Below are 13,100 nucleotides of genomic sequence, written 5' to 3'. Positions count from 1 at the left end.
ATCTCCACAGATTTTGCCTTGAGAAACAAACAAACAAACAAAAAACCCACAGAGATGTCCTCCTGTTTCTATGCAAGCAATATCCTCCCACATGCATGGCAAATGTTCCAGTACAGAGGACATTGTCCAAAATATTCAAGGATATTTTCTGTGGAAACGGATGATGGGTTTTGAAATATTCTTGGCGAAGTAATTAGAAACACCATATTTTCCCCTCGTGTTGATATTTTAATACAGCAGAATGAAATTTTCTTTAACAGCTTTCTACCGTCCCTTGTTTATTGCTTTTCCTAAGCTACCCCCAAATAATATTTCCTAGGAAATATATAGGAAGTGGATAGGGAATTATACAGTCAATCCTACACTTCCTCCCAATATCTGGGAGGGTGTAACTTCCAACAGATCTCAATAGACAAATCAAGTTCATGGGAGAAGCATTTGCTTTCTTAGCATTCTTGTGTGTTTAGCAAGACCAGCAAACTTCTTTTTTTATAGTGGCAGTCTCTGATGTCTTTAAAGATGATGATTTTCCACTTTTTAGCCACTTTGCCTTACCTCAATAGGTTGACTTTCTCCAAGGACAAAAATATGCAGCATGTTCACGTCTGGGTCTTTCTTGAATATGTTGGGCTTAGCATGATGTTGAAAGTGACGATGGTTCCACCAGTTTGCAGAGGCACCCTGGGCAGATACAAGAACAAGGAATTAATCCATGTAAAAGCACAGTTCCTCTAGTGGTAGCTGCACTAAAACAGTGCAGTTCTGATTACACCTAAACTACTGTTTGCTTTTAAAACAGAAAATTCTCTCTGCATCTGCTTATTGTGGAAAGACTGAGAGAGACTGCTTTGACACAAAGTGACTGCAGCTATTTCCACAGACCCCCATGTTCATAAGGATCTTTACCTTCAGGTGTCCAATCACAAACTTGTGGACGATGTGGTTCCAGGAAGACTTCTTAAAGACAGAGAGGTGTCCAAAGTCATGTTGCAGCCAACCTGCCTGGGCCTGAAATGATGGAAAGTAAGTTAGTTGTACTGCTGCTTGAAAACAGAGTTGAGCTTAAAAGAAAATAGAGACAGAAGGCAAGTTCTGAAGAGGTCAGTGCCTCCATTTCCTGGAGAAGGAAAGGCACAGGAGATAAGGAAAACGTGTGAAACATAATGACCGTTGTGTAGGGGGGGCCAGAAGGCACCATGGGACCTGACATGTAGTGAATGTTTTTCCTACTTGGATGGGTCTAACAAGAAAAGTTTAGCACACATTGATCTCCTCTGTAGTGATTTGGGCAACCAATATCTCTGTCCCTACTACTTCTTACCTGGGAAGTTGTAAGGATGCAGGCAAGGATTAGAGTTGTGATCCAGCCAGTACCAAAGTACGAAACCATTAGCCAAGCCAAAGCTTCCATTGCAATGATATGGGCCAAGTAAAGAGAGAAGAACAAAGGACTGGCTCTGAATAAGTTCATGTCCTCTGCTGTCTTCCTCAGGGTCCGAAAATCCTCCACCAGCTGGGACTGCAAAATAGACATGCAAGACACAGCATGCAGTTTGTAAGCAAGTCTGAATGCACGCAAGGAAGTCTATGTTCCATGCAAAGGACTCTGGTTATTTCTTGCTTCGTTTGGCTACACCAGAATTAAAGAAGGATACAGTTTTATTATAGCTTTTCATAGCGCTTTCCCAAGAGTAAACACCCTGACTGGTCTGAGTCTTTGCCCTGAGGCTTTGCACCCTCAGCAAGGAGAGTAATTCAAGCCTCGTGCTGTGAACCAGGACTACCTTGCTGTGTTGGGATTTACAACATTTGGTGACTCTTCTGAATGAGCTTTACAAGTGGCAGAGAGCCATTAGCATCACCTCCTTTGTTCTGAGTAAGACAAATATGCCAATGGTCATGGCCAGCCATAAACAGCAGGATGGAATTAAGGGTGTTTTTTTGTTTGTTTTTGGTTTTTTGTTTGTTTGTTTTTTAGCAAGAACTAGTCATGTCATGCACAGTGCCTGAATAATGAATGAATGAGATGTCTGGAAAAGGTACAGAACTGGATTGGGGAATATGGAGAGGATAGAAATGGTAGCTGCTGGGTTGTTGCTGCTGAAACAGCTAGATTGAAACAGGACGTCTTCTCACCCATGGGTCCCTATTGCTCCTACTACTTGTTAACATAATTGTGGTTGTCCTCCAGAGCTTTCCTGGTACTGGTCTCAGCAGGATAAGCTGCCTGTAGTGAAGGCCCCTTTATAATCTACCTGGAGGACATTTTGAGAGGGAAAAAGTGGTGGCACTTGTCCATGATAAACACTAGTTCATTAGCAAACACTCACATTTTTATCTCGGTCCTGGCTGGGTTCCCCTGGAGCAAGCTCTCCAATAAGTAATGGCTTGAGAAACTTCTGCACCAAGTTGGGATTGATGTGGAAGGCCTGGAATGCATCCTGGAGTAGAAATAGGAGTAACTGTGAGATTCAGCAGTAGCTGTTTCTTCCTGAGCGTTGTTCTGTTCCTGCCCATCTCCAGCACTGCCCCTCCTTGCAGTAGATCCCTCCACTGAGGGTGGTGTAAGACTGTTAGTGTGAAAGGGAGGTGCGATCTCTGTTCAGTGTGGTACTGCTGTGCTGATGAAAGCTCCGCACATGGAGACATTCAAGGTCAGGCCAGATCAGGCTCTGAGCACCTGATCATTGGTGTCAGCGTTCACTGCAGTGGAGTTGGACCAGGTGGCTTTTAAGAGCCCTTTCCAATTCAAATGATTCTGTGATTCCACCAGAGAAGCCTTCTGCTAGAGGCTGTTGAATTTGCTTATTTAGAAGGAAGTAAACAGTGAAGCCTGCAGTGGTATCTGGAGGGACAGAGAAAGGCACCCCAAGAAATTTCCTAAGCAACTAAGCACCTAAATCCTGCTTAATTCCCTAGGAAGGTAGGCCGACAGGAATGTGTGCAAATCCCCACCAGGATATAAATACCCTATGAAAGTCTGCTGCCTGGAGGCCATTCAGGAGAGGGGATTGACTTTTGTTTTCATAGGGTATTCGATTTGAGCAGAGTTCACCTCAGAGAGCTGTAAAGATGCAGTTCCATGATAAGTTCACCACACTAAGCCACAGTTCTCTTTTTTGAGATGGTCTTCAGCATACAAACTCCAACTTCATTTAAAGCTTATTTTATTTTGCTCGCTGTGCTCCTCCTTCACTGAGATCCTGTCACACCTGGAGAAAGCTTGACGCCTTCCATGCCTCATGGAAGCAAACCAATGGATCTCATGAAGCCAGAAGGCCTATGATTTAAGAGGGAGGGTAGTTAAAGGAAGCATGGGGTTCTAACTTTGTCAGTGGCTAATGATTTGTGTGGCTATGGTCTCCTTTTCTCATTATGTTGAAATCCTTCTTCACCTTATGAATAAATAAAATACAAAAAAGACACAGACAAAAACAGAATTCAGTAGTAATATGCTTCAGCTATTCTTCCTTCATCCCATTAACTAATAATTAATTGCAAGGACCAACTAAAATCTCCCCCCTTGCTCTAAGTTATTATTAGGGAAAAATCTTCTCAGGAAGAGTGGTGATCTGCCCAGCGAGGTGGTGGAGTCAGTGACCCTGGAGTGTTCAAAAACTGTGGAGATGTGGCACTGAGGTGTACGGTCAGTGAGGATGGGCTGGGGGTTGGACTTGGTGACCTTACAGATCTTTTCCAACCTTAATGATTCTATGATAAATAGAAAAGGCAGATCAGTACGTGCTCACTGTGCCTAGCTGACCTTGATGGGAGCTGACCTCCATTCCTAAACTGGCTCTGGAGTTCCAAATTCCCAGCCAACAAGCTTGGTTCCAAAGTGCACCAAAGTCCATGTAAACTTTCACCTTATTCCAGGACTTTGGGTTGAGCTTCTGATCATAGAAAATCTGCTGTAGGAAGCACCGAGAGCTGTCTACCCAAAGCTTTCCTGACAGCAGCATATCTGTTTTCTGAACATGTCATGACATTACCAGGGAGAGCTCTCCTCCATATCTGAACTTAACAGCTGCGTTTTTTTTCTGCCTTACATGAAAGATTGCAACTGGTCAGAAATGCAGTCATGCATCTGAGAGCAGTCATAAGCCAAGCGTCTTCTAGAAAGGGTGAATTATCTCAGCTGCTTTTGGTGGGGGAAAAGAGTTTCATTTATTGGTGCATGAGCTCTATATAAGCATCAAAGTACTTGGTGCAGTCAACACAAAGATATTCTTTTGCATCCTCAAACATCATCTAAAACAGAGATGCTGCAAGGTGCTGGGACATATGCTAAGCCTTATTCATTTCTTGAAGGCAATTGTGCATGATGTGGTGCCACAACAGGCTGTCCCTGTCCCAGCCTGGTGTGCCATGTCAGTGGGCCTAAACTGAGTGACTGCAGAGCATTGCTGGCATTTGCAGGGGAAACTCGCATGTAAGCTGTCGTGGGACAGGGACAGAAACAGTTTAAGAGCTGAATCTTTATCATTACTTTTTCCTCCTCCAAAGCTCTCCCAGTTGTGATATCTTGCAACTCAAACTGAAACTTTTTAGCAAAGCCCCAACAGGCTCAAGGCCAAAGCTTTCTCACCATGAAACGGTGAGATGTTTTGGCGGTAAAATGTTATTCGCAGTGGGGAAGCTGGAAACCAGATGCCAACTCTGTGTGAGTGCTCTGGGCAAAGCACCCTTCAGTCTGTGCCTTCACGGAGTGCCCTCTGAGCATAGAGGGATGCTATGCTGGGAAGGAGGAGCTGGAAGGGGTGTCACAACCCTGTCTTTCAGTCTGCCTTGCAAAGATCAGAGGCAAATGCAACAGCAGATGCTTTTAGATTCCTTGGGGAGGAATCGCAGTGAATTCTCAGGGATAGGAAGCCATCAGAGGAGCTCGCAGCTTGTGCAGCGGAGAGAAAGCCCCACCCCTTTCCTTCTGAGGCAGAAAGCTACTCGTTTGGGGCATTGAGTGGAACCGGACAAGAACCAAATGCATCTCAGTTCTTCCAGGAAAATAGCGGGGAATAACCGCAGGCAGAGGGAGACTGAAGGAAAGCGTTAGCAATTCTGTGGCACACAGATCCTTCTTGCTCAGGTGCTAGAGCTGCGGCAGACCAGCAGCTAATGCTACAGCTCTGCTTACCGCCTGCAGAGAGCTGGGGGCAGCTGCATTTATTCACCCCGGCCTGGGAACGGGCTCTTGGGATGCATTTCTGCACAAGGTGGCTTAGGGGGAAAACGCAGGCAGCAATCTCTGAACCAATTCGTTCCAACCCCCTCCCTTATTTTTTAATTGCTGAAACAGGAGAGGTGTCTGAAACAACCCAGCCAGCTGTAGCAGCAGCAAACTTTTTTTTTTTTTTCCCCTCTCTTCTGTAGAAACCTGTAACGCAATTCTCTGGGGAATTCTCTCCTGGGAAAAGCTGAACGACGCCTTGTTCGGCTCACTTCTGCAACAGAGCGGCAGTGAAACAGGGGCCGGGCTTTAACCCTTCCTATGCGTGCTCCCCGGCACGCCCAAAGCCGCGCACGGAGGAGGGGGAGACCCTCGGCCCACGAGTCCCCAACTCCCGGCACCGCACGAACGCAGACAAAGCCCCGCAGCGGAGCCTCTCCCGACCGCTCCGCCAGATGTTGCCCAGCGGGGGAGGCGCTGCGCACGCGGGTATCGCCGGTGTGCGGGGCGATGTGCGGGGCGATGTGCGGGCGCGTGCCCGCGGGAATGTGCCGGAGCCCGGAGCGGCCCCGTCCCTTACCGTGGCATCCTCGCCGGCGCAGTGGCCGATGACCCGCTGGCCGCCCGGGTGCCTGTGCGCCCACTGGGTGACATTGTACACCTTCCGCTCTATCACCAGCCACCTGTCCGTCCTCAGGTTGTGCTTCTGGATCTCCTCCCAGGTGAAGGAGCGGACCTGCGGCTTGCACTCCTCCTCTCCTTTCTCGCCCCCCTTCCCCATGGGGCCGGCCGCCGCTTTGTCCTCTCGATACGCGAGGCCCGGGGCCGTGCTGGCGGGACGAGCTTCCCGTGCCCGATTTAGCTCAGCTGATCCCCGGCTCTCCCCCGCTTCCTCTGCTCATGTCCTCCCTTCTCTTTGTTTCTCGCTGCCCGGCCCCGGCGCTCCACCAGCTCCGTCGCTGGCTCCGAAGTGCCCCCTAGGCTACGTTTTTCCTCACTGATGTACTTCTCCTCCCGCATAGCTCCGTTTCGAGACAAGCTCGGCCCATTTCCCCCCCCCGCTTCCCCAGCATCCCCCTCCATTCAGTACCGGTGAGGCTTCCACAGGGATCAGCAGAGCCCCTGCACCAATCCCGGCCCTCCCGCCGCCGAGCTGGGCGCTGCCATTGGCCCCGCGCGATCTTGCGAAGGGAGCAGCCGGCGGCCGGCCAGGCCGGGCCGCGAACCCGCGGCCCGACGGCACGGGGGGAGCGCCTCGCATCCCACGCCTCCTCTACGGCAGGATTTCGGCTCCTGCTTCTAAAAGCTTCTTTTTTTTTCCTCCCTTTCCCCCCCCCCCCCCCCCATTTTTTTTTCTTCCTTTTTTCTTTTCTTTTCTTTTTCTTTCTTTTTTTTTTCCCCCCCTCCTTCTTCTCCTTTAATCTTCTCCTTTCTTCTCCTTCCTCTTTTTGTTTCCTTCAGAATTACCACCACCCTTTTTAATTTAGGAAGCACATTTTGCTATTGTGGCCAAAGCACACATTGTTTTTCTCTAAGCTGCCCCTCGGTCACAGGAGTGATTGGTCCCATTCAGAAGGCAATCTCCTGCTCTGGGCAACACTTTTGCTAAGCAGCGGGACAGCCCCATCCTTTCTTTGCCTTGGGGCGCTTTGTAATAACAGAATCCTTGCCAGGATGTTGCACAAGGTGTTGAGGCACAAGGGCAAAGCCAACTGAGTGGTGTTTTCACTGGTGTCTATCCCATGCCTGAGGGTACCTGTAGCTGCTTTTTGGGGTGAGGCAATCATGATCAATGGCTTTCTTGGCAATAGGCAAGAAAGTCCCCTGTGACTCTTTTTGTTAAGAAATGAAGGGCACGTTTTTCTTTCCTTCAGTGTCTCTAGCTGATTCTAAGTAGGCTTCATACATTGATGTTATTAGGGTACAGATTGCCTCTCTTGACTTGCAGCACAGAGGTGGTTTTCTGCTGTATGACCAAATCATAGGTCAGGAACAACACTGGGTTTGTAACTCAGACCCCATTCTCTGACCTGGTCTGCAAAAGGAGGGGTAGGATCCCCTATGGCTGACCATCAGAATTCAGCTCACAATGTTTGCTTACTCTCTGGCTGGCCATCTATTGCATGTCACTACTAAAGGAGAGAGCTCAGATTCGATATTAGGAAGCATTTTTTTTTTTTCAGAAAGAGTGGTGAGGCAGTGGCACGGGCTGCTCAGGGAGGTAGGTGGTAGGAGTTACCATCCCTGGAGGTGTTCAGGAACTGTGTGGATGTGGCACTGAGGGACGTGGTCAGTGGGCATGGTGGAGGTTGGACTTCGTGATCTTAGACACCTTTTCCAACATTAATGATCCTGTGATCCTGTGATCTTGCTATCCAGGGGGTTGGGGACGACCTCCTTTGAGGAAGCAGAGCAGTGTCTGCAACCCTGGTGTTGTGCTCCTGGCCAGCCCCAGCCCCACTTCAGGCTCTGAATTGGTGTGAAGGAGCTGAGAACAGGGAGCGGGCATTCAAGAAGCTGTTGCTCCCCTCCCTTTCCACCCACACGCAGTACACAGGCTGTAGGAATGGAGAGCAAAGTCAAGGAACATGCAGCACTTCCATGCCAGTGAGAACCACCTGGTGCCATTCTCACGCCAAGGCATCCTAAAGGCTCCCGCTTCTGCCTGGTCTCGCTGCTGCGTGAGGGTTTTGGACCATTAAACAGTCCTTCCTGCAGCGCGGGATGATGGAAGTCAGAAATGAATGTTTTCCCAAGACTTTATTTAGTTCAGTTCAAAATAGACCTCTGACAAGGACAGTAATAACAAACGTCAGCAGGGCACTGCTGGTGTAACGGTGTAGAAGTGGACCCGAAGCTTGCTGCATGTCATGTGGGAAATTTTACCATTGTAACCTCTGTGCTGTGTTGTGGGAATGTCCCAGAATGGGGCATGGCACATGGGATGGTTTGACCCCCACTGTGCTAACTAAGGCTGTGCTCTCTGTGCTCTCAGCACCGTGTAGCTGAGGCTGCCGTGGCAGTGCTTCAGCTGGGTATGCTCCCATCCTGGTGACCTTGCACAGGAAACACAGGCTCAAACTGTGAAAGTGAGACTGCTACAAGTTTTGTTTGCTAAATAGTAATACAGAACCCACACTAGAGCTTGGCTCACGTTGGCCATTGGGCCACTGTGGTGAAAGCCGTGAGCTTTCAGGATTCCATGTGTGGAAAGGAATCCTAAGGGAAATCAGGCTGACGGCCAAATCTATATTGACTAGTTCCATATGGCAGTAGTTTGCTGCTTTGATCTCTTATTCCTGAAGAGTTTCCCAGTGAGAGATCTGTGTTTAGTGAATGTGAATGTTTGGGCTATCTTTGTTGAACACTCAGATCCGTAAACACTGAGATGTCTACAGACCTCAATTTGAAAACTGCATTTTTAGTACATATAAATATTCTTTATTTTAATTCTTTCTTTTCTATCTGCAATTAATTGCCCTAGAATGCATTTCTTTACGCTTCACTAAGGATATTTTATCATGAGAAAGAAAGTAGAGGGGATGCATGACAACGCCAGATATTTTGAATGGAATTTAGATTTGCAGACTCATGACATATTTTTGCTTGTCCAGTGTCCTAATTCAAGGTCTGCCCTCTGTGTCCAAAAGCAGATTCAAAGTCATGATTTCTTTTGACCTTGTAGAGATAAAGACATGGATTTTTGTGACTCGCAGTGTGGACTGATGATCATAGTCCATCAGGTCAGTGGTCAATGAAATAAATGTATCAGTGGAAATTGGTGGAAATACACTGATAAGAAAGAAGAATCAATCGGGAAGAAGCGGAATCTGCCATTGTATCTTTTAGATACACATTGATACGAAGTCTTTAATACAACTCCTCATTTCATGTTCTAGATATTTCACATAGATAACTGTGTAATAATGTAACAGCAGATCATAGAAAGGTTCCTGTAAAAAACAAAACAAACAAAAAAACCACCCAGCAACAGCGCTATCATCTTTCTGCAGCACAGGCTGTAATGCTGGCAAGGCTCTCTGTGGCACTTGTTCTAGGTTTTGTTTGGCTCTTGGGCACAAAACTAGCCTGGGCGATGGGAAGAGAACAGACTCGGTGCTGTGGCCAACTAGGTGAAAGGCTGTACTTGTTGCGTGGCGTGGCTTTAGCAGCACAAAGAGCTTGTGTAATGGACACAAAGGCCCCAAGTTTAATGGGAGAGTCAGGAGGTGGTGAGAAATACATCAGGAAATAGAAAAAGGAAGCAAAGAAATATAGAGCAGGGAAGTTTTTATAGGAGGAACACATCGAAGGGGTATGCCTGCTCCTCTGAGCACTGCAGAAATATATGAGCTGCCTTGAGTAAGTGAAGGCCATCTTGCTGAGTTGGCATGGAATGAGGAGAGAAAGGGAATTTAGGTGTCTCTACTCAGTGCTGTGCACTGACTTGTTGATGTTAAGGGAAGAAACACTTCCTGAGGAAACTGAAAAAAAAAAACAACAGAAAATTCAATTTTGGTGTTAGTTTTCTTGTCCTCTTATGGAATATAATCTAGAGATTGGCAAGATAAGACTCTGAAAGTATGCCTTTTGGAGGATGACTTCGGTGTTGTCCCACCAGGGCTTTCCAGGCAGTGACATGCAGCAGCACCTCTCCTGGCACCAGTGCAAAGAGGTGTTTAAACTGTAATACCAGACTACGGTGGTACACATAGCCTCCCTTCTACATGGAAAATAGCTGCAGGACAGTGATTCCACGTTCAAAGCAATTTAATCATCTTCAGCTACTCTGCCCATCATTCGTGTGTCAACACGAAGCTCTCAAGAAGGCTGCCTTGCCAGTAATACTGTTTCTTAATGACCGTGCCCCCAGTTTTGAGTGTCAGTGTCCCTTCTTACACATCTGATTACCTCCATCTTGTGACTGCTTTCTGTTCTGTCAGCAGCAAGTGTCCACACTCTTTCTCTTCTCTCCTATGCTGTTGTGTTCATAGAATATCCTGAGTTGGAAGGGGCCCATGAGGATCTTTCAAAACATGTATTTACAAAGCAACTTGCCAATAAGGCTGTGCGCCAGGCCCATAGTTGTTAAAATATGAAATGACTCTATTACAGTTAGAAAGGAGGGAGATAGTTTCATATCAAATGTCGCAGTCTCTAACCACCATTCATCCTGCTACATTTCACAGTCGGTTCCAGCAGAGCCCATTTTGTTGCCATCTGAGTCCTTGACATTTCTTACTGGACCAAGCGTTGTTTGTATAAATGTATTTGTTAGCTTGGGTGTTTGGATACATCTGAATGGTGACAGGGGATGTGGGAGCTTCAGGATGAGCTGCATGGAGCCAGCAGTTGGGCTCCATGGTTGGTGTGGGTGCCTTCCTAAGTGGGACATTCTGTGATCCTGTGGCCATAGGATGTACCTTTTGGAAGGGCAAGGAACGCCCCTTGCTCTGCCACGGAAAATTCCCACTCTTTCTTAATGTCTACCTGCATTTTTAAAAATTTATTTATTTTAAGGATAGAAAAAAGAAATATAATTAATTTTTCCTTTGATGTATCCCAGCATTTTGGAGAGAGCTGGTGACACTTTTTCTAGCTATGGGACAGTGTCGAAGAGCTGACCGAATTTACAAGGCAAACAAACAAAAAGATCCACAACCTCCCGTTACAGCGCTGTCACTGGCACCAATTCCACCCTCTGTAGAGGATCTTGGATCAGCCGTGGGGGATTGTCAGGTCTGGATGCCAAGGAAGCAGGCTGTATAATAGCACTTAATTAGTACAGGAAGCAGCAGACATTGCAAATACTCACTGGGGTGAGATTAAAGAGAGAAGAGTTCCGTTCTAACACTGCCCTATCAGTGTGATCTCATTGGCAATAATTTAGAATGAAGACGTTCTGCTGTAATCTGCAGCTGGAACCAGGGGGTTCTTGCATTTCCTCTTTCTTCAGATTTCTCTTTGAAAAACCAAACAATCAGCACCTTGCTTGCTCAGTTACTGATCTTAATTTACATACTCTGTAGGGCAAGCTTGTTTTTATCTTGGCTCTTTGGTCCCTTATGCTGATTTCTGGTTGCTTTTTCAGGCAAGTTTGAAACCTCTTCCCAGATCACAGTCTTCCACCAGTAGTCCACCACATCTTATATTCATTGTTTCCCTCTGCCAAGTATAACTGTCACCTCTCATTTTCAACAGTTAGCTATCAGGGCAGAGCAAACACTCCATGCAGTTAATGCGGTCTGAAGAAACGCATATAAGCAAACCCAAGAATGAATTGTTAGTGTCATTAAACTTAGTAACCCAAGCAAAGAGGTCTGGGTACAGAGCTAACTTTCCTTGTTCAAACCATTCGGCTCTTGCAGCTTGCTCCCAGTGATGCTGCAGCTGCTGAGTGATGTTGCAGAGAGCTGGAATGCAGGGAGCTGAAACTCCTGAGTTTCCATCTCTTCCCTGCAAGGGAAATGTTGCTAAATATGGTGCTTTCCTCCTGCAGAGCAGCTGCTGGAATTGCACTGGCAGCAGCCTGCATCATGTAACTCTTCTGCATTTCGTTCTGTTCAGAGGAGCTGCTCCTGACCCTGATGTCCTCTCTCCCCCGATTCCCTGCCCTGTTCTCAGCCTTCCTGCTGGCACACCACAACACCATGCACTCTGCACCTTGGGCTTTGCTCAGAGTGAGCCACAGCCAGGAGCTGACTCTATTAGTGGGACTTCCCCACAGGTTCAGGCCCTGCCAATCCCTCTGTTATCCCAACTCATTTTCCTCTGCTTCAGGAAGGTCTGCAGCCCTTTCAGCCCCCCCTTCCATTTCTCCACATTGCCAACTTGGTCATGAGGTCCCTGTGTGCTCCACAATCTGTTTTCATCTAATCACCTAAAGCTATTAAATGAAGACTGACACTGTTAGTGCAGGCAGTCACAGCTGGATGTAGGATGTTGCTAAGTGTGTAACAGCAACTAGCTTTCCCTTGCTGTCTTTATGACAAAGACTTCATTCTCACCTGCGTGAGGCCTATTAGAGATGACCCACGCAGGAGGAGCTGCTGGTGCAACACATCAGCCCTGCAGTGAGTGGAGCTGGTGACTGATCTGGCTCCCAGGATGCCCGAATTAGAGATGCAGATTTCGTATCAGGAAAAGCTTCAGGAAAAGAAGTGAACAGTTAATTTGAGGTAATTTGAATGGGAAAATCAGTACGTTGTTACCGTCACTGCCAGCTAAAAGAAGGGGGAAAAAAAAAAAGAGGAAAAAAGGTGTTGGATCCGTGGTTGGTCGGGCAGAGGGTCATCCCGAACCGGGCAGCCCCGGTGCGGCGCTCGGTTCCCATGGCTGCCTCCGACAGGGCTGCGGTAAATGGGTCAGAGCGGGCGGTGCGGGAAGAGACAAAGGAAATTGGGGACCGGGAGAAGGGCGTGGGGCACTCGTTGCGATGCGTGCGCATCCCCGCACAGGCGGATCTCGCTTTGTTTCGGCAGGATTCGGGCACACCCCGCAGAGCCGGGCACGACGCGGGGCTCGGAGCTCCTCACGCCCCAAGATGCTCAACGCCCGGCGGCCACGCGCAGCCCCGAGGGGGCGGGAGGGAGGCAACGCGGGCCAATGGGCGCGGAGCTCCGGCGAGGGGGGCGGGGCCTCGCGTTGCGGGGAGCCAATGAGATGCGGGCTAGCGGGGCGGCTCGCAACAGGAGGTTGCGACCGAGCGCGGCGGGGGGACTCGGGCGGGCGGCGGGGAGAGCCATGGAGGAGCGCGGGGCCGAGCCGGGTCTGCGCCGCTTCACCTGGGAGGAGATCGCGCAGCGCACGGGCCGGGGCCCGGCGGCGGAGGAGCGCTGGCTGGTGATCGATAGGAAGGTGTACGATATCAGCCGTTTCCATCGGCGGCATCCGGGCGGCTCCCGCGTCATCAGCCACTACGCCGGGCAGGACG

The 13,100-nt window shown here is 48.4% G+C and overlaps 1 protein-coding gene across 2 annotated transcripts in view; it reads right to left on the bottom strand.

The window, feature by feature from the left end:
* Nucleotides 1-13,100, bottom strand: part of LOC128085490 (acyl-CoA 6-desaturase-like) — a 24,689-nt gene extending 11,589 nt beyond the window's left edge. The window contains exons 1-5 of one of the 2 annotated variants that reach the window (XM_052693012.1): nt 12,952-13,100; nt 2,331-2,441; nt 1,322-1,519; nt 907-1,008; nt 556-681 (exon numbers count right to left, since the gene is read on the bottom strand). In XM_052693012.1, coding sequence (XP_052548972.1) covers nt 556-681; nt 907-1,008; nt 1,322-1,519; nt 2,331-2,441; nt 12,952-13,077 — 663 coding nt within the window. In that variant the 5' untranslated portion in view covers nt 13,078-13,100. Of the gene's footprint in view, nt 1-555; nt 682-906; nt 1,009-1,321; nt 1,520-2,330; nt 2,442-5,747; nt 6,182-12,951 lie in introns of those variants that run through there. The other variant, XM_052693011.1, reaches the window with a different exon arrangement.

This window comes from Tympanuchus pallidicinctus, unplaced genomic scaffold (genome assembly GCF_026119805.1).
Source record: "Tympanuchus pallidicinctus isolate F22 unplaced genomic scaffold, pur_lepc_1.0 scaffold3, whole genome shotgun sequence".
NCBI classification, from domain to species: domain Eukaryota; kingdom Metazoa; phylum Chordata; class Aves; order Galliformes; family Phasianidae; genus Tympanuchus; species Tympanuchus pallidicinctus.
The sequence above is the reverse complement of the archived record's forward strand: the minus strand, read 5'-3'. Positions and strand labels throughout refer to the sequence as shown.